This window comes from Peromyscus maniculatus, chromosome 11 (genome assembly GCF_049852395.1).
Source record: "Peromyscus maniculatus bairdii isolate BWxNUB_F1_BW_parent chromosome 11, HU_Pman_BW_mat_3.1, whole genome shotgun sequence".
NCBI classification, from domain to species: domain Eukaryota; kingdom Metazoa; phylum Chordata; class Mammalia; order Rodentia; family Cricetidae; genus Peromyscus; species Peromyscus maniculatus.
Window position 1 is genome coordinate 71,840,409 of NC_134862.1, and position 22,128 is coordinate 71,862,536.

General features: G+C 38.3%; 1 protein-coding gene across 15 annotated transcripts in view; it reads right to left on the bottom strand.

The window, feature by feature from the left end:
- Prrc2c (proline rich coiled-coil 2C) overlaps nt 1-22,128 on the bottom strand; it is an 87,589-nt gene that overhangs the window by 53,337 nt on the left and 12,124 nt on the right. For all 15 annotated transcript variants that reach the window (XM_076547855.1, XM_076547849.1, XM_076547846.1 and 12 more), the window contains exon 2: nt 189-353. In XM_076547855.1, the coding sequence (XP_076403970.1) occupies nt 189-300 (112 nt within the window). In that variant the 5' untranslated portion in view covers nt 301-353. The remainder of the gene's footprint in view (nt 1-188; nt 354-22,128) is intronic.

Consider the following 22,128-nt stretch of genomic DNA (forward strand, 5'->3'; position numbering starts at 1 on the left):
ATCTCCCAAAGGTTCTATGAAAGTGCAAATTTTCAATGGTAAAATATTTAATTCATATTCCTTGAAAAGTATGTGATACAAATAAGGCCAATATAAATGGGCTTGCCCTAACCTCTAATCAAAAGCAGCAGATACAGTGACATCTACATTAACAACTCTATGAACATAAATGCTACTGATCTACTCACCTGTAGTCTTCTGAGTTTCCAAGGACTTTCCTTTGTAAGTATTAAACAAACTGAGTGTTGCATACTTTTTCCCATCCTTTGCTTTTGTGCTCTGGCCTGACTTCTCCGACATTTCGGTGGAAACTCATCGAGTCCAAAACCTCCTGCCACACCCTTAAAAGTACTCTTTGTGATACATGCAAGAAAGAAAAATAAGAGGAAATTTTTAATATTAGTAGACTAAAAAGTTTAATAAATTTACATCTCAGGATCTTTAAAAAGATAGGTAGGTATTGAAGGAGATTTTTATCTTCAATACATATGCCAATATTTTCATGACCTCATTAATACAGGCCAATGTTAACTAAAATAAAACTATATTATGCACTTGACGAATATATTATTTACAACTGCTTCTAACTGTTAAATGGTATCCCAGAGGATAAGGGCTATAATCCTAAGATGAATACTTCATCATGATGAACCTAGCAGACTGTCTATTCAATAAAGACACAAGAATTTAACTTAAGTTTTGAAATGACTGGCATATCAGACTACTAGATGGAATTCATGATAAAAGAAAGGAGAAATAGGGGCTGGAGAGATGGCTCAGAGGTTAAGAGCACTGATTGCTCTTCCAGAGGTCCTGAGTTCAATTCCCAGCAAAGACATGGTGGCTCACAACCATCTGTAACAAGATCTGGTGCCCTCTTCTGGCCTGTAGTCATATATGCTGTATACATAATAAAATCAATCAATCAATCTTTTTTTTTTTTTTTAAAAAAAGGAGATGTAGACAAATTATTTCTCATACAACTTCCTTTCAATTTAAAGAAATAACATTCATGTGTGTGTCCTAGCGAGGCTGGTTAAGGCGAAAGCAGGGCAGGGGTTGGCTAATAATAGTTTACAACAAACTATTAATAGCTTAAAAACTATAGAATAAGAGCTAAGGACAGTACAATTTCTACACACACATTTTAAAAACTCATAAGGTATCAACCACGTGTCATACACTTTTTTTGTTTGCTTGTTCTATAGTTCTGAGAATCTGACCCAGTACCTTATCCAATATCCTATGCAAATGTTCTACTATCAGAACTACCTACAATCCCAGCCTTCCAGATATACATTAAATTAACCATATCAACTTGTCCTTTGATAGTGTGACTCACCTATCATCAAAAGAACTACATGTACAACTTGAGTGCTGCCTGCCTGTCTTGCTACCTACCTACTTACTTACACAAATATGTTCAATTAATTAATCTCAACAGTGTTAATAATAATGAGGATTTTAAAAAGGAGGTATGTATCCAGGCATGGTGGTCCAAACCTTTAATTCTAGCATTGTGAGGAGGAAACAGGTTGATTCATGGCCAGCCTGGTCTACATAAGAGTTCCAGGCCATCCACAGTGACACACTGAGACCCTGCATCAAAAGGTGTTGGAGCTGAGTGGGGAGATATGTATGTACTTACACAATCTAACCCACCGGCAAGTTTTCAGTTTCATGATACAGCAAGAATTATGTACAGTGACAAGGAAGAACAAATATATTAAGACTCATTATGAATAGGCACATTTACACTGATTCTCAACTCTTGCTATACATCAGTGTTACCTAGACACTAAAATTATTCTAATACAGGAGTGAGAAGCTAAGTAGCAATGTGCAGTTCTAAAGTTTCTCAAGTGATTCTAATGTGTAAACAGCCTTAACCATTTTATCTTTTTTCTCACCCCAAATTAAGTTCTATTCCTAATGTGGGGTATTCATTTCTCATCTCTGTGAGGAAGTTCATCAAAACTCCTATTACTTCCAATACTAATTGATCATTCAAAATTACATACTACTGAAGAATGCATCCCACTGCCTAATTACATTTTTCCTCTTTTGAGAACATTTTTAACTCTATGTAGAATATAGGGACATTTAAGGAGGGTGTTTACCAGTATTTTGTCCAGCATAAGAAAGTAAGTCGAAAAATGAAATTGGAGGATACAAATACTTTATATTAAACAGAACTCAACATAAGAAACCCAAATATTAAGTCTATGAACAGAATTCACCAAGTAATAAAACCAGTGAGCAAATGTACTAAAATGTTCAATTCAGAAAGTTAGGCACGGCTGGAGCATGCTTGTAATCCCTGCATCTCAGAGTAGAAAAAGAGGCCTGCTCAGGTGTTCTAAGCCAGCCTGAGTGGAGTTCCAATGTTGACAGTGTGTACATACATCAACTACCAAGTGAAGCTTCCTCGTTCTAGGTGTTTACAGGAAGACACCACTTGTCTAGAGACCTCCTATGAGATTAGCTATCTTCCATCCCTACCCCATGTCTAAGTGCTGAGGCTCCAGCTGGTGCCACTCCATTAAATTATCTATCAATTCTTCATTCCCTCCCCACCTTAATCAGGTTTCCAAGCCATGCAGGTTGCAGCACTGTTGGGACATTTTGCTAAATGAAGTAAGTCAAAAACAAAAAGAGCAACACCAGTAATACTAAAGAACTTCATTTGTATGTGTAAAACTCAACGAAGCAATACACAGAAACAGAGTGAGTAAGTGCTAGGAGGTAGAGAGAGGGAATGAGATCAAAAGAAGAGCCTTGCAACTGGACAGCATGAGGACTACAATTAAAGTATTGTATACTGCAAACTTAGTAAAAGCCATAATCCCAGCATTTGGGAAGCAGAAGGGGTATCAGGAGTTCATGGTCATCCTCAGTTACATAAAAATCAAAGAGTGGATTGTTGGGTGCCTGTAACACATGTCCAAGTAACAATGGGAAGTAAGGGATACAGTGATTTACTTAAAACTTTAGTCATTTGGTGTTTACCAAAGCAGCACAATGTACACTTCAAATACATACAAAAACCAAACTTTAAAAGGGCAAAACAAAAATATTCCTATAAATTATAAAGAAATTCTAAATCCAAAATAAGCAATTGTTTCCTGAAAGCCACAAATTATTGGGTTTACATAAAATAAAGTAAAAGCTTCCATGTTAAAATGGGTTTTTGCATAGTTAACATTCTGTGTAAGATGTCTTTCTAAATACACCCTTCAATAGTTCTTTCCAAATAAACTGTAGAAAGTATACAGTGAATGTACTTTCTTAATTTAAAAAAGTAGACAAAGGATCCACCATTCAGTACATTGGAATAAAGAAATTTTTTGTTTTCAGAAGCCACAAGTCACTCTTGATTTTGTTTCATTTTGTTACCTAGTATGCTGGGAGTGGGAGGGAGGTTGTTATAAAATGATAACAATCAAAGATAAAGGTAAACTATAATCTACTTGCATATAATGCTACAATTATACTTCTTTGTTGTTTTAAGACAGGGTCTCTCTATACAGTCCTGGTTGTTCTGAAACTCCCTATGTAGACCAGGCTAGAACTAAAATCAAAGATCCTACTGCCTCTGCCTAGGATTAAAGGCATGGGCTACCATGCCTGGCTTTATAATATAATTTCTAAAGGAACAGATATGCAGCTAGAACCCAAGCAACTCAAAATGGGTGCCATCAAGATTTAGTTTCATTTTTGAGGATTATAATGGGCCACAGAATCATGGCTATTTTGTTAAAACAAAGTAATGACCAACACAAATGCACAGAGGCATGAAATATATACATACATATACATATACATACATATATATATATATATAAATCAAACAGAAAGTAATTGGGTGCAGTGGCCCACATCTGTATCTCAGCACTGAAGGCTAATGTAGGACCAAGCCAATCAAGATCAGCCTATCAAGTCCCAAAACCAAACCAAAGAAACAGATTATCAATTGAGTCTTTAAATAATAAGTAGTCGTTTCTGTACATAGTATTTCCTAAAGAGAAAACTAGAAAAACTATGGTCAAAACCATTATAAATTTAATGAAAATTCCCATACAAAGACTTACTAAAGCTAAAAATACAATATTCAAAGAACCACTTCAGGGGCTGGAGATATGCTTTAGCACTTGTCTAGATTGTGTGAAGCCGTACGTAAAGAGCTGAAGTACCACAACCAACCAACCAACCAACCAACCAACCAACCAACCAACCAACCAACCAACCTCCACTGGGGTGGGGATACAGTTCAAGTACCTGGATTTGGTTCCCAGCATGTAAACAAACTGGAATGTATGTTCAAAAGCCAAAGTGCAAGCAATGTCATTTACCACAGTAGCAAAGGAAAGTAGAAATATCATGTATCTCCACTGATGCAGAAAAAGCCTAAATTCATTTATGATAAAAGCTCAGTAAATTAAATGGAAATGAACAATTACAAGACTGAATTGCTTACCCCTATCTCCTCAAAGATCAGAAACAAAGAAAGGATATCCACTTTCCCCACATCTGTAATAAAATTCTAGCCAGTAGAAGTTAAACAAAAAGAAATCAGATTGAAAAGAATGAAGTAAAATTGTCTTATCTGTTGATCATAGGGCAATATATATAGAAAACCTGGTAAGTGCCAGGGGAAAACTTAGAAAACACTTAGGGAGGTTTAAGACCTGTTAACTGAAAACTACAAAACATTAGGATAGCCTAGATAAAAGTATGTATGTATGTATATGTGTGTGAAGGAGGAAAGACAACTTGAAAACAAGAAGACAAGCTCTAGTTTGGAGGAAAAAAACATTTCCAAACTAACCTAATAAAGGCCTCTTACTCAGAACATACAGAGTTCTCAGAATTTAATTGGGGAAAACCAGTACTTTTAAAAATAGGCATTAAGACACAAGTGGCAAATAAGTCTATGGACATATTTAGAATTATTTTTCACTGTAACCACAAAATACTTATTCCACACCTTCAAGAGAACTAAAAATACAAAATAATGCACTCAAGTTTTGATAAGGATATGGAAAAACTAGAATTTTCATACACTGTTGATGTAGTCAAGTAACTGAACCAAATTCCAACCCCTAAAAAGATTTTTGTTTTATTTTTTAAATCAAGGGCTTCTAGATTCTTTGCTAACAAAATCTTACTATTAAATATATTAGAGCAAATACAGGCCAAGAATAGGCCAGTAAGAGATTAGAGATGAGATTAAATCACCAGGCAGTGGTAGCGCATGGCTTTGATCCCAGCATTCTGGGGGCAGAGGCAGGTGGATCTCTGAGTTTGAAGCCAGCCTGGTTTACAGAGCAAGTTCCAGGTTAGTCAAGGCTACACACAGAGAAGCCCTGTCTCAAAAAACAAACAAGTATACTGGGGGCTGTCCAGATGGCTCAGTGGTTAAAAGTACTTACTGCTTTTCCAGTACCTAGGTCCAGTTCCCAGGATCTACATCAGGCCTGTGAAGCTAGCTCCAGGGGAGCTAACACTTCTTCTGACTGCATGCACATACATACACTCAGGCACACACACATAAACACAGAATAATATTAAAAATGGCCTGTAAGTGATACACACATTTAGTGTCAAAGGATGGGAAGACTGCAAGAGGTGATGGTAGAAAAAGAACTAGTCTAGCAAGACAGGGAAAGTGAGAAATCAGCAGCCCTGACCAAAAAAAAGAAAAAAGAAAAAAGAAAAAAAAAAAAAAGAAAAGAAAAGAAAATGTATGCAACAGACAATATAGGAGGAAAAAAAAATCCCAGAACATAGTAAAGGGACAACAAAACCTGTTTTGCTTCTGGAACCGGCATGAAAGCTGTTTAAGATTATAACCCCATAAATGTAAGAGAATCAATTAAAATTAAAAAAAAAAAAATCTGTGACAAGACACACACACATGCAAATTCAAAACCAATATTGCAAAACTATTTAACAGAAAATACTCTATCAAAACACAATGAATATAAATCATACACACTCCAAGTCAAATATTTCTATTACTAGACAAAGCAAGAAGTTTAAAAAATGGGTCCAACATAGCTGTGGTTACATACCTCTGTTAGTCCCAGTGCTTGGGACATGGAGGAAGAGGGTCAGGAGTTTGATATTATCCTTTGGCTACACTGTAAGTTATAGGCCCACATGGGCTACATGAAAAGCCTGTCTCAGAACAAAGAGCTATCCAAACAATGAAAGAAGAAAAGGTAGAAATAAATAAATTAGAAAACAAAGCCAGTAAGTTCAAGAGCTAGTTCTTTGGGTTGTGAGAATTAAGCCAGCTGTAGCTTAGTGGTCAAGCATTTACTTATCAAGGCCCCAGGTGCAATCCTCAGCACCAAAACAAACAAACAAACAAACAACCATACACAGAAAAACAAAATACCCCCCCCCCCCAGAACACAGATGGTCTAATTTTAAAAACTAAGATAAAATTAGTGAGCCAGGATGGTGTTCCATATCTTTAATCCCAGCACTTGGGAGGCAGAAGCAAGAGTTCTGATTTGAGGCCAGTCTGGTCCAGAGTTACACAGAGAAACCCTGTCTCAAAAAACTAAACAAAACCAGATAAAACTAGTGGTAAAATGACACACAAAATCTAAGTCTTAAGAAATAAAAGTTATCTAGAAAAACTACCAATTTTTGGCTCAGAAAAATCAAAAGAGTTGTTGAAAAGCTATCTAGCCTCCCCGCTCCCACCCATTTCTGGCTTGGCCCAGATAGCCAGTTTCACATGGGAATTCTGGAGTCCTCTCAACAGAAGTCTCAACAGTGCTCTAGTAAGTGAAGACTACTGTAATACATAGTCTTCCATGGACCAGAGATACAACAATTGGTCATTAATAATTTAGGGCCTCATTTTCTAGTGTTGTGATTTAAATGACTAGAGTGTCATTCCAGATGGCAACAATGCCACAAATTAGGGCAACAGTATGAGAAAGGCGGACTCACTTCTGATTAGCTGGTCACTGAAGGCTTCTGACTTGGATCCAAAGGAGAGATCCTCTCTCCTCTCTCTTCTCACCTTTAAAGTTTAAAGACAACTTGAAAGATGACGAAAAGAAAAGACAAATACCCCGAGGCCCTAAGATGCCTATGGTGTTCAAAACCAGAGAAAAGAAAAGCAGAGGTGAGTGAGAAGGGCCAAATTTTATCTGTGGAACACCCATGAAAAGCCACATGTGATGGGGTGGTGTGCATCTGCAATGCCAGCAGCATTCCTACAGCAACATGAGAGGTTGGAGGAGAATCTCTAGGATGCTCATGAGCCAGCTAGTCTAAGCATCTGCTGGCTGCAGAAACAACAAAGACCCTTCTTCAACAGAGCTGTCCCAAATGTTGTCCTCTGACCTCCACACCTGCACTGTGACAACTGTGACACATACCCCTATCTCTTTCTCTCTCATACACACACACAAAGAACTTTAAAAAGTACCACAAAGACAAAGGCACCATTTGTCTTTTTATAATATACCTTAACATTAAAACATCAAGCCGGGCGGTGGTGGTGGTGGTGGTGGTGCACTCGGGAGGCGGATCTCTGTGAGTTCGAGGCCAGCGTTGGCTACAGAGTGAGTTCCAGGACAGGCTCCAAAGCTACACAGAGAAACCCTGTCTGGGGGGGGGTGTGGGGGGGGGGAGACGGGACAGGACAGGACGGACTAACAAAAAACATTAAAACATCAAGTACAGCTATTAGCTTTCAACACATACCTGATATGTAATGAATGAATATATACTCTGAAAAGTCTTCTTTGTGTAATTGGCTAAATTTATATTTGAGAAAATATACTAACTTGCTCCAGCAGGTTTAAAATCGTTTCACTGGCTGAGGCTTTAGTATCCAAAGATAAATGTATACAACACAGAAGTGTTTGTATTATCCTTTGGGACTAATGTTAGAGTACAAGTTAATTTTAATACCGTGCACAGTAGAGTTATATGTGCCTGTGATGAAAGGTAAGTTCCTGACAAGGACGAAACAAATGTCATAGTAAATATGCTTATGTTTGTCTATTACCTTTCTAATTTTTTCCTGTGTAAAACACAAGACTCCTTCACAAGTTAAGTCTTTGCCCATTAGCTCCTTTTCTATGATGTGGGAGCCCGTTTTAGGGTTCCTCATGGCTTCACCCAGCATGTCCACATGGAGGATGATTAGGACCACAGGCCTGAATGTAGGTGCCTGAGATGGTCTGCACTTGGCTGTGCTGGGGTGTGTGTGTGTGTGTGTCTCTTTGCTCCACCCCCTTGGCATCTCTATAAATACCCTGGGACAGAGACAGTCAGGGCCCGTTGGAAAAGGTTCCAGGCCCTCTCGAGGCTATCCTTTATTTTCTGCTTATCTCCGAAAGATTCTCTGCAATAAATCCTTCTATCTAATATTTCCTGCTGCTCACACTCAAGAAAACTCTGGGGAACTGTGGGGTTGGTGGGTAAAGGCCCCACACTATGTACACTTGTAGCTGTACAGGTCATACTTTATGGAACCTGTAATCAACAATTTATAAGTAAAACAAGAATGTGAGTGGAAAAAAAATCAAGTGGGTAAAGGGATACAAAATTCTGAAGGCGCCGGGCGGTGGTGGCGCACGCCTTTAATCCCAGCACTCGGGAGGCAGAGCCAGGTGGATCTCTGTGAGTTCGAGGCCAGCCTGCCTGGTCTACCAAGTGAGCTCCAGGAAAGGCGCAACGCCACACAGAGAAACCCTGTCTCGAAAAACCAAAAAAAAAAAAAAAAAAAAAAAAAAAAAAAAAAAAAAAAAAATTCTGAAGGCTTCTCTGAGGTGACATGAGCTAAAGACAAATCAATCAGTGCTCTCACTCAGGAAGTACAAATTTATCAAAGATCTTAAAAATAATCTATGCCGAGAGGGTTAAGAAAATGTTTCAGTAGGTTCCACCCAAACATGAAGACCCTAGCTAGAAACCCCAGCCCCCAGGTAAAATACCAGTCACAGTTATATATACTGTTAACACTAACATCTAGCTGCAGATGGTGGGGGAAAAGGCAGGAGTTGGGCCTTGCTGGCTGACTAGCTCTCCAGTACGGAGTAGGATACACCTAATGGTCCTCTTCTGGCTTCTTGGCGCGCGCGCGCGCGCGCGCACACACACACACACACACACACACACACACACACACGAGTCTCATTACCAGCCAGTTTATGCAGAATTGCTGGGGCCAGGCTGAGTAGAAGTATTCTTTGAAAAACTTCCCCTACATGTCTCTAAGTACAGCCACAGTTGTAAACCACTGAACCTTAGCCCAGAAGTGTAAGGTCAACTGTAAAATTCATGCCTAAAGGGGAAAGGCAGGAGATAGAAGTTCAAGTAGACAGAAATCAGATTTCATAGAGCTTGCCAGGTGGACAAGAAATGCTACCTTTGTGGATAGTCTACATGCCAAGAGCCAATGGAAGAAAACTAGTTTAAAAAGGGGCTGTATGAATACATGGTTGCATTTGACATTAATTTCAACAAACCTGTACAACTTATGTAATTAGTGATCTCCCAAACCTTTCAAACAGAAAGCTCAAGCATTTGTTTTCAGCCTTCGAGCTTCTGATTTCAAAAACACATCAGCATAATTATAGGGATCAAAAGCACTACATTCTCTACCTGTATCTTTTCTAACTTTAAAACACCCCTTCAAGGATTAGAAAGATTGTAATATCCAGAGGAGCAGGATCTCTCCCACAAGATTCTGTCTTTTTTATACAGAAATGGAAAGCTGCACCCAGGAAGTCACAAAGAGGTCACCTATACAAGACCAAAACAATGGTAACACCAGTTGATGTGCCAACATGGATGAAGGAACACCCACAAATGAAAAACTACAGGCAATTAACGGCTGCTGAGAGAAGGAGAAATCAGTCTTCTCCAGGAACAAGGCTTGCTCTTATAGGATATCGTATCCCAAAGGTTGTATTTATAATTCTATGTATATATGTAGCAATAGTTATTAAAGAAAAAGAGGCTATGAATTTGTGAGGAAGTAGGGGAAGTGAGAAGAGTTTGACAGGAAATTATGTAAATATAGTACTCACACATGAAATTCTTAAAAACAACAAAAAAGCCTCTGTACTTGTACAATATTAACAATACATTTCATGGTCATTCATACTAAGGTCCCTAACCATCTTAAGAACTCAATCTGTAAAAATAAAACCTTTTAAATAACCCTCCCCTGCTTTTACCATTGAAAATATTAATTTTCTCTAAAATCAGAGGTTCTATGACTGAGAAAGCCCAATAAAAATAGGATTTTCCACTGAAATTAGATATAGTACATATGCATTTTCCAGATTTTGTAAAAATGTAGATAGTTTTCTAACAGATTTTGGCCAAAAATAAATACAAACAAAACCCCCCTAAAATTATATAAAGAAATAAATGGTATGCACGTGGTGAATCAGTGTTTTTAAAGCAAGTAGCTTGTTTCCAAAAGATCTAAATGAAATTTGAGAAGCAGTCTAACATAATACAAGTATCAGCCTTTCAAGATGAAAGGATGCTACTGAATAGTGCTAACAATGAAAGTTTTTCATGAATGCTCAGCTAAAATGCTAATGTGGAAAAAACAATCTAAGTGGTTTCTACATCTTTCAAAGAGATTAGCTATGATCTCTAAAATCCCTTGGCTTACCAAGTATAAAATTCTAGATTTTAATACTGCAAGCATTAAATAATCTTTAATATTCAATATATGCATAAAAATAACCCCTGTATTTCAATAAACTCCAATCTGCCCAATGTAAATAAACAACAAAAGTATGTTTCTGGCCATGCGGGTTTCTAAATGTTTATCATCTTGTCATTATTCCTATGTAACAATTTAGATCCCTTAAATATAGTCCAATGCGCCATTGATTTTCATGTGGCAACATGAAAAACGACCTGTTGGGGGCGGAAGAGATGGTCCTTTCCAGAGGACCCAGGTTCCATTCCCAGCACCCACATGGTGGCTTACACCTGTCTGTAACTCCAGTTCCAGGGGATCTGACACCTTCACACAGACATTCACGAAGGCAAAACACCAAAGCACATCAAATACATAAATAAATTTTAAAAAATGACTTGTTGGGGCTGGACAGATGGCTTGGCTCAGCTGTTAAAAGCAGACTCCTCTTACAGAGGATCCAGGTGTGACTCCAGAACTCATAACCATAACCATGCAATTCCCTCCTCTGGCTTCCTTGGGTACTGTACACACATGGTACAGACATACATGTAGGCAAAACACTCAAACATACACATAAAACAAATCTAAAATAAAATAATTCTGCAATCTGGGCAGGGCAGTCAGTGGGTACAGCTTAGGTGGCAATGTTTACCTAGGATGCAAGAAGCCCTGGATTGGAACTAAACTGAGTATGGTGGCCCACACCAGGACAAGGACAAGAGAAGGATCATCTACTATACAGATATAAACCATTTCCAAAAAACTTTTTCCCCCCCACGGTTTCCTTTTTTGAGACTAGGATTTCACACTGTAGCCTTGAACTCCTAAGAACTCTTCCTGCCTTTGCCTCAAGAGTGCTGAAATTAGGTGTGACACCATACCTGGCCATAATGAGTTGTATTACTGAATAACGACAACAACAATAAATGCACATTAGCTACTGATAATAGCCAAGTATCACACAAAAACATAAAAGCTAACTAGCTTCAGTATAAGCCATTCCTTTAAGTTCATGTGACTGACAGCTTTCAGCCTCATTTTTCTCTTCTCCCCATTTCTTCTTTCCCCTGTGGTCATCTCATCTATAGCTCATTGTTTCTAGTATTACCAGTAAAGCCAACTCCTCCAAATTTCCTTCAAACTACAATGTTTGATTCAATTTTTAATTGCTGATATACTAAAACATCATGTATGTTTCTAGACAGAGCTTCAAGTTCAAAATGTTTAACCCCTACTCACTCTTACAACTATTTACTCAGTGTCTATCATATACCACAGAAAAACCATGACCAGGAAATATAGTGTCCTCATCCACTAAGCAGAGATAGAGCTTAGAAATCTGAGGTTGCCAAAGGTCTGAAAAGCAAATGGGAAAAAGGAAGGAAGCTAACTAGTGGGCTTCTTGTGTCTTTCTACCCCTACTTCAAGTGAGGACACAGTGTTTAAGTTGCATTTTGAAAGCAAATACTACAACTGGGACAAATTTCTGTCTTGGGTATGTTACAACAGAGCTAACAGACAAAAGCAGAATAAATAAGGGCGAAGAAAAAGGGGACTGGTCAGCAATAGTCATGAAAACCTCTGTAAGTAACAATACTGAGCATGTCCCAAGAATCAAACTCACTAACTGGCTTTTTGTTCCTTTACCAAAACAAGTTCAAGAACTGGTCTCAGAAAATTATTGACCTAAGAGTACGATTTTAATTTTAGGTTTGCAGATACTACAGTGTTTCGACCTAGACACTAAAAAACAAACACAGGGGCGGCGGCGGCAGAGGCGCACGCCTTTAACCCCAGCAATCGGGAGGCAGAGCCAGGCGGATCTTTGTGAGTTCAAGGCCAGCCTGGTCTACATCACAAGAGCCAGGACAGACACCAAAACTACACAGAGGAACCCTGGCTTGAAAAACCAAAAAAAAAGCAAACACAGAAAATGTGTCAGTGTGTGCAGAGGTGAACCCAGAGGACAAAGGAAATAAGGTAAAATAGTAACTGGATACCTGGATGAGGAAATATGAGAATTTTCTGTACTATTTTTAAATGTTCTGGACTAAGGCATTAATTCAGATGATTCTCAAAAAAGTGCCCAAGATAATGACAACTTTCATTAAGGAGATAATTTTTTAAAAATAATTAGCATGTTATTTAAAGTTAAAGAGATTCGATATAGCTGATGTTTCCTTCCTCATAATTCAATACAATATAAAATGCCAAAGATAAATCATTACAAGCAATAAGTGATGCCTCCAATAAATACACTCACCTGTTTAGAAATTTTCAAGTTGCAATAACATAAAAAGTACCACAGATTATAAGAGGAATTTGTGTAACCAGAAAATGACAAAGCCCTAACCCAGAGGTGATGCTATTTAGAGACATAGTTTTGAGAGGTTATTAGGCTTAGATGATGGCATTAAGTCATGACTAGATCGACCCTTTATATAAGGAGACGACAGAGTTCATTCTCTGACCTGAGAGTACAATAAAAAGGAGTCATGTGCAAACAGAGAAGACAGTCCTCACTAAAACAAACCATGCTAACAACTTTAGCTTGAACTTCTAGTCTCCATAACTTTGAGAAATACATTTCTGTTGTTTAAGCCATCTACTAGGTTATACTAAGTTCAGGGAGGAATGATGTATTAAGTCTAGAACACAGTATTTTATTACTCCAATTTTAAATCAATTGTCCAATTTAAAATGACCAAACACTTACCAGGCCTAAGCCAAGCCATCCTAGGTTCAAGGTAGTCAGTATTCATGAAATTTAAATTTTCTAAAAAGTTATTTATTTTCCCCATCTTCTGTGTTTTTGAGACATTACTCTAAGAACCAGGCTTAACAATACTTCTTAAATACATGATAAAAGATAAATTGCATATGAGACCTTAGACTCACAAATATAGGATAGGATATTTTCTTTAATTTTGCCATATAGACTAGATATTATAACTATAATTTTTTCTTGATAATTGTTTTTTTATATGTAATTTTACTATGTTAAAGTTAAAACCTTCCTTTAAAAAAAAAAAAAGGGTGCTGTGGATACAGTTCTGTATGCTGTGAATGTGTTGCTCTGATTTGGTTGATAAATAAAAGGCTGATTGGTCAGTAGCCAGGCAGGAAGTATAGTATTGGTGGGACAAGCAGGGAAGAGAACTGTGGGAAGTGGAAGGCTGAGTCAGGAGACACTGCCAGCCACCACCATGAGAAGCAAGGTGTATAGATGATACCCGTAAGCCATGAGCCACGTAGCAAGGTACTGATTTATAGAAGTGGGTTAATTTAAGATGTAAGATCTAGCTAGCAAGAAGCCTGCCACGGTCATACAGTTTATAAGTAATATAAGTCTCTGTATTTACTTGGGTCTGAGTGGCTGCAGGAGCTGGGTGGACACAGGAAAACTCCAGCTACAATATTGGAAGCAGAAAAAAGAAAAAAAAAAAATCACTTTTTTTTCTGTTTTTTTGTTTTTTGAGACAGGGTTTCTCTGTGTAGCTTTGCGCCTTTCCTGGATCTCACTCTGTAGCCCAGGTTGGCCTCGAACTCACAGAGATCCGCCTGGCTTTGCCTCCCAAGTGCTGGGATTAAAGGCGTGCACCACTACTGCCTAGTGAAAAATCACTTTTAAGAATGGGATCAGGCCGGGCGGTGGTGGCGCACGCCTTTAATCCCAGCACTCGGGAGGCAGAGCCAGGCGGATCGCTGTGAGTTCGAGGCCAGCCTGGGCTACCAAGTGAGCTCCAGGAAAGGCGCAAAACTACACAGAGAAACCCTGTCTCGAAAAACCAAAAAAAAAAAAAAAAAAAAAAAAAAAGAATGGGATCAGGGCAGTGATCTCTGTGAGTTCAGGCCAGCCTGAACTACCAAGTGAGTTCCAGGAAAGGCACAAAGCTACACAGAGAAACCCTGTCTCGGAAAAAAAAAAAAAAAAAAAAGATATTTAAGGCTGGGGAGTTAGCTCAGTGGTAGAGCGCTTGCCTAGCAAGCGCAAGGCCCTGGGTTCGATCCTCAGCTCTGGAAAAAACAAAACAAAACAAAAAATTGAAAAACCAGTCTGGAGAGATGGCTCAGAGGTTAAGAGCACTGTCTGTTCTTCTAGAGGTCTTGAGTTCAATTCCCAGCAACGACATGGTGGCTCACAACCATCTGTAATGAGATCTGGTGCCCTCTTCTAGGGTATGTAAACATAAAGAAATCTTAAAAAAAAAAAAACAAAACCAAAACCCAAAAAACCAAAACAAGAATGGGATCATTACTAAGTACAGAACCCACAAACCATTGTGGATAGGAAAAACTTCAAGAAACTATAAACTTATAAGAAAACCCATAAACAAGTAACATTTACATTGTTTAGGTATAATAAGTAATCTCGAGGTGACTTATAGTCTATAGACATATATAACTATGTGTTGTGGGATAATCTTTGTACACTGTGAACATGTGTCTCTGTCAAGCAAGGCATCTTCTGGTTGGTTTAATAAGGAGCTGCATGGCCAACAGGTAGGCAAGAGAATAGGCGAGATTTGGGGGGAGGGGGGGGAAGAGAGAAAGGGAGAGAGAGAGAGGGAGAGAGGGAATCTGAAAGGCAGAGGGAATCAAAAGAACAGTATGGAAGAGAGGTAATGAGCCATGTGACAGAATGTAGATGTTTTAAGAGCTAGCTAGAAAGAAGTCTAAGCTAAGGCCAAGCTCTGTGTCATTATTTGGGAGCTGGCGATCCAAAGAAAGACCTGCTATAACCATGTGCATTGATTAGATGTGAATATCATGCTATTTTACTTATTTTGAGACTGGGTCTCAAAAGGTAATTAAGTTGATCTCAACTTCACACTATGTAAATGACATCCCTGACTACCTGATCATTCTGTTTTCTACTTCCCAAGTGTTATGACTACAGACATGTACCAATCATTTATATAGGATGACTTGGGCATTTATGGGTTTTGCTTTGAACAGGGGAGAGAGTTATCTGCACCCACTGGGTGGTGTGGAATAATCCTTCTGAACACTGTGTAAATTACTTAGTTCCTGTCTCCTTACACCTTATATACCTTTTTCCGCCCAGCTCTTTCACTTCCTTCCTAGTGCTGGGATTAAAGGCATGTGACAACCAAGAATTGTGATTAAAGATATGGGCCACTACTGCCTAGCTCTAGTTTTCTCCTAGACTGAATCAGTCTCATGTAATCCAGGGTGGCTTTGAACTCAGAGATCCAGAAAGTTCTCTGCCTAGAGAGTGCTAGGATTAAAGGTGTGTTGCCACCACAGCCTGGCCTCTATGCTTAATCTAGTGGCTTGTTCTGTTCTCTGATCTTTAGGCAAGTTTTATTAGAGTACAACAAAAATATCACCACATATAATGATATCTCAACTCACTTAATCTGTTATATGTTTAATACACATAATATGTACTGATCAGATCAGAGCAACTGTCATATCTTCCATCTCAAGTGTTCATTTCTTTGTGTAGGAAGCATCAACTGGTTTTAAATTACATTTGTTTCTATAATAGCAAGGATAAGAGTACCACAATATGTTGAAGGCCTCTAAAATATCAAAACTTATCATTTCATTTTCAGAATGAGACTGGTAGTCAGGTCATATTTGTAAACAACATTGCTGTATACCTATAATCCCAGCACTTGGGAGATGGAGGCAGGAACATCAGAAGTTCAAGCCCAGCTTGGATGAGACTACGCCTCAAACAAACAAAACCAAAAATAAAATGGAAATAAAGGAATTATGTTTCTGGGACAGAGAACAAGCTTTACAATTAGAAAAACAATCTAGCTAGCAAATCTTTTGTACTAACAAATGCTGAAAGAGTCAGCTTCTTATGTGGGTCATGACAGAAAATTTGATAACAGTAAAAAGCTTCTGAATTTGTAATTCTACAATGAATCCAAAGTGCTTCTGTCAGTGCTCAACCATGTTGTTTGGGCAACTTCGCTGTGTATACCCTCATGCCATGAGCCGGATGCTGACTCTAACACCTTGATTAAAATTGGTGAAGGCTGTGTGCTATGATAATTCCAGTGTTTTACTGTACATAGCTTTCTGTTTATATAGAAACATAATGGTTTAATTATGGAAAACTATTTTCCTATCAAATATTCCTCAGCACGTATCAAATTAGTTTACCTGTTGATTGTATTATGCTTTACTGCTTGGTTTTAAAATTGCACAAGCTCATTCCAGTTTAGAATTCAATTACTACAAATTTTTAAGATGTTCCTTCACATACTTCTGATATTTGTTTATTAATTTATGCAAAATGTCATTTTTAGCACTATACCAGTCAACCTCTGAGAAATGAAGATCTTTACATCCTGCAAATCAAATACTTAAAGTTTAATTACTTATGCAATGAGCAAGCTATCACTAGTATAAAGTTTTTATCTTTAAAAGGTAAAATGCCAAAAGAATTATTTTAAAATAGGTTAATGATATTACTAAATGTTTGACTTGTATATTTTATATAGCAGGGACACTGACAAAAGAAGTTGTAAGTGAAAAGGTTAAGCCCTGTCCTAGTAGCTGAAGCGATATATGGCTGAGTGGTAAAATATGGACTTTGCAAACATGGATGAGAATATGAGGAGCAGGATGCATTGGGGGTGTGGGTGTAGGTGGAGAAGCTGTTTGCACCTGTAATCCCAGTGCTGCGGAGACAGGGATCCCTGGGATTTGTTGGCTAGTCAAACAGTGAGCTACAAGCTCAGTGAGAGATGATCTCAGTAGGTAAACAGCTTTGAGGAAAACATCTAATGTTGGCTTCCACATATGCCAACACACACACACACACACACACACACACACACACACACTCACACACACACATACATACACACACGCACATACACACACAAAGAAGCCCTGTTCTAAGTAAGAAGCTCTTACTATTACGTTGGGGACGAGGTTTTGCTTTTGTTTCTATAGGAGAAGATAAGCTGTGGGTACCATCAAACTTGATAAAGGTTCGATTTGAACAAGAGAAACCTCTTAATTAGAGGAGGTGATAGTTCATCAACCAGCATGAACATCCAATTTAAACTAACTAGTACCTGTAACACATAAGGGAATTATTTTCTCTGATTTGTCAAATACAAATGGACTAGACATCGTTTAGGTATTTGTTACTTGTATATATTGTATATAGTTATTGTACTTTTGTATATAGTTTTTCTTTTGTTAGTTATAACCTTTTGCCTTTTTTCTTTTTATTAAAATAGAAAAGGGGAAATGTGGTGATATTTTATTTGTACTGAAATGTTATTTTAATTTTATGTTAATAAATAAAGTTGCCCTGGGGTCAGAGCTATTAGAGCCATAGTAAGAGTGTGGTGGTTAGAAGAGCTAGGTAGATTTCTGTGTGTTCAGGGATACAGCCAGTATTGGAGACATACGCCTTTAAGACCTGGAGGGCGGTACTTACAGGCAGTGATGAGGCAGTCATGTGGTTGGGTTTACAACCAATGAGAAGGCAGAACAGAAAGATTATTTAAACAGGGACACAGGAAGTACCTCCCTCTCTCGGGGAAGCTAGGAGCACTGCAGGAGGTAAGATTTTATCTCTGAGCTCTGACCTCTCGGCTTTTCTCTTTTACCTTGGCTCTGTGTTTCTTATTTTAATAATACGATTGGTTACCTCTACATCTGGTGCCCAACGTGACAAGAATCCATTAAAAACTGCTTGGGGCCGGCTCCCTAGCCGGAGCAGCCGGCTCCCTAGTCCCGGCCCAGGTCTGCTTGGACTCAGGCTGGACTGTGAGCTGCTTGCTTAAAGCCAGTGCTACAAACAGCTCAGGCCTGCCCTGCTAAACAGGGCCCCTGGCTGTAAAGCCAAGCCTTGACTCGGCTCAGAGGGAACAAGTGGCTGGCTTTAAGCTTTAGCCGGCTACCCCTTCGCTTTCACTTTCGCTTTCTCTCTTGCTTTCTCTCTGTCTCTCTGTTTCTCTCTCTCTCTCTCTCTCTCTCTCTCTCTCTCTCTCTCTCTCTCTCTCTCTCTCTGGATTTACACCTAGGACTCTAGGTGGCTTTTTTGAAATTCGCTCGGATTTCTACTGTTCTACGCAGATTTGGTAAGTCATAAAAGAAACTATTTAAAAGACAAATTTTTTCCACATTTAAAAAAAATGGGTTTCCTGTGTACATTGGAAGAAAATTGGGTTTTGTTTGAAATTTTAGGCAGTCTGACAATGGAACAACTATATGAAAAGATTAGTATTATGGGAATTATGCAGTTAATCACCATGCTTATTCTCATTTTACTATTTAAAAAGATAGTCGATTTAAGTGCCAGGATAACAGCTTTAGAAAAACCTGTTAATTTTAACAGTGAAGTTGGTTCAAGTTTGGATCATAAGGTTACAGAAAGAAAGCCTGTTTTCACACAGTCATCCTTAATTTATCCTGTAACCGTACAGCAGATGCCTGATCAAATGGCTACACAAAATATCTGGGCTCCAATTGAACTGATGGATTTTAAAAGGTTTAAGGAGGCAATAGTATCTTATGGCATGCATTCCCCATATGTAAAGCAAATGTTAAACTCTTGGTCAACATATAATAGGATTATACCACAGGACTGGCGGGACCTTGCACAAGCTGTTCTGGAACCCAGCCAGAGAATTCAATTTCTGACTTGGTTTAAGGAGGAAGCTAGAAACGTAGAAACACAATGGAGGGATAAAGGAATACAAGTTTGTCAGGATCAGCTTATTGGAGAAGGCCAATATGCTTCAATACAAACACAATGTTTATATGATGTTCAAACCGTAATTTTATGTCGAATGGCAGCCTTGAATGCATGGGACAGAGTTGATGAACCAGGAAAAAAACATGAGTCATTCACAAAGGTTATGCAAGGCCCTAAAGAATCTTTCACAGATTTTTTAGAAAGACTGGCTTCAGCAGTAAACAGAATGGTCTCAGGATCAGAAGCTAGTAAGGCAATAATTGAAGCTTTGGCATTTGAGAATGCGAATGCAGCATGCAAAAGAATAATCAGGCCGTTAAGGGCAAGATCTGCACCTTTGGAAGATTGGATTAGAGAAACAATTAATGTTGAGGTTGATGAGCATGATACGTGGGTAGGAGAAGTAATTTCAAAAGGTTTGAGGAGTGTTAGATGTTTTGGGTGTGGAAAGCAAGGACATTTTAAAAGGGACTGTAAACAGGTCAATCCTAGAAGCAATGTTTCTTCAAGGAACAATGGCAACAGAATGCCCCTTCCTTCTGGAGTATGCAGAAGGTGTGGTAAGGGAAAACACTGGACCAACGAATGTAGATCAACAAAGGACAGACAGGGTAATCCTTTGCCTCAGTTTTCGGGAAACTCCCGGAGGGGCCTCATGCAGGCCCCCATAGCAAAACCAGTTCAAACCTTTCCTGCAGCTGTAGAGGAAATCCCTGCTCTGAGCGATTAAATAACCAAATGACTATTGGAATAAATCATGCTGGTCAGGATGATGAAAAAGAGAGAATAGAAAATTCAGGAGAAAACATAAAGAAAATTTTTTGGCAAACTTCTATTAATGAACAGAGACCAAAATTAACGATAAAAATAAATGGTGTTTTGTTGTCTGGTCTGGTAGACACAGGTGCGGACATTACCATAATTGCACCAGAATTTTGGCATCCAGCTTGGCCTCTTCAGGAGGTAAACGTTCAACTGTTAGGAATTGGGACATTATCTGGAGTGAAACAGAGTGCAAGATGGCTGGAATGTATAGGTCCAGAAGGACAGAGAGGAAAATTAAAACCATATGTCGCTAACATAGCTATGAACCTGTGGGGTCGAGACTTGTTGCAACAATGGAATACTCAGATTAAAATCCCTCCAATCTCAGAAACAAATCATAAACTAACACATGTTTCTGAGAGAAATATTAGAAGGCATTATTTTGAGTGGTCACCAGCCATCCATATTATACAGGAACAGGGCACAACAACTGATAATCTTCCAAAAATACCAACAGCTCTACCTTTAAAATGGTTAACAGACAAGCCTGTATGGGTTCAGCAATGGCCTTTAACAACAGAGAAACTCCAGGCTTTAGAAGAGCTGGTAGAAGAACAGCTAAATGCTCAGCATATTGAACAGTCAACCAGCCCTTGGAATTCTCCTGTATTTGTTATTAAAAAGAAATCTGGTAAATGGAGAATGGTAACAGACCTTAGAGCAATTAACAAAGTAATTCAGCCGATGGGCTCTCTACAATCTGGAATTCCTTTGCCTACTCTGTTACCAAAAGGATGGCCTCTCATAGTTATTGATTTAAAAGACTGTTTCTTTTCAATACCCTTACAAGAAAAAGACAGAGAAAGATTTGCTTTCACAGTGCCTACTTATAATAATTCTCAACCGGTTAAAAGATTTCAATGGAGGGTCCTCCCACAGGGAATGTTAAATAGCCCAACTCTGTGTCAATATTTTGTACAACAGCCATTGGAAGTGATACGTAAAAAATTTCCTAAATCTATAATTTATCATTATATGGATGATATTTTACTAGCTGACTCAAATGCAGATACTTTAGAAAGAATGTTTGAAGAAGTAAAGAAAATTTTGCCTCGCTGGGGATTACAAATTGCTCCTGAAAAAATACAAAGAGGAGATTCTATTAATTATTTAGGATATAAAATAGAGCTACAAAAAATTAGACCCCAAAAGGTGCAAATTAGGAGAGATAGACTACAGACTCTTAATGACTTTCAAAGATTATTTGGAGATATTTCTCATCTACGAACTATTGTTGGGGTAAAAAATGATGAACTGACTAATTTGTTCAAAACCTTAGAAGGTGACAAGGACTTAAATAGTCCAAGAGAATTATCACCTGAAGCTGAGAAAGAATTGGCCTTGGTAGAAAAGAAAGTACATGAAGGGCACGTGGATCGTATTGATCCAAAGCTGGATTGCATTTTGGTTATTTTACCTTCTAGGCATTCCCCTACTGGAATATTAATGCAGAGGGAAGATATCATATTGGAATGGATATTTTTACCAAATAAACCAAATAAAAAATTAAAAACTTATGGGGAAAAAATCTCTGACTTGATTTGGAAAGGAAAATTGAGACTTCGTCAATTAGCAGGAATAGACCCAGCAGAAATTGTCGTACCTTTAACTAAGGAGGACATTGAAAAATTATGGACAGAAAGTGAACCTTGGCAAAGAGCTTGCAGTAATTTTTTGGGAGAAATTAACAGCAAATATCCCAAAAGCAACAGAATTGATTTTATAAAGAGAGCTGATTGGATCTTGCCTCGAATTGTACGGCAAAAACCCATATCTGGAGTTCGTACATTTTATACAGATGCCAACAAACAAGGAAAGGCAGGTTCCAAATCAGAAAATTTAAGTAAAGTGGTACAAAGTCCTTATAATTCAGTGCAAAAATCAGAATTGTATGCTATTC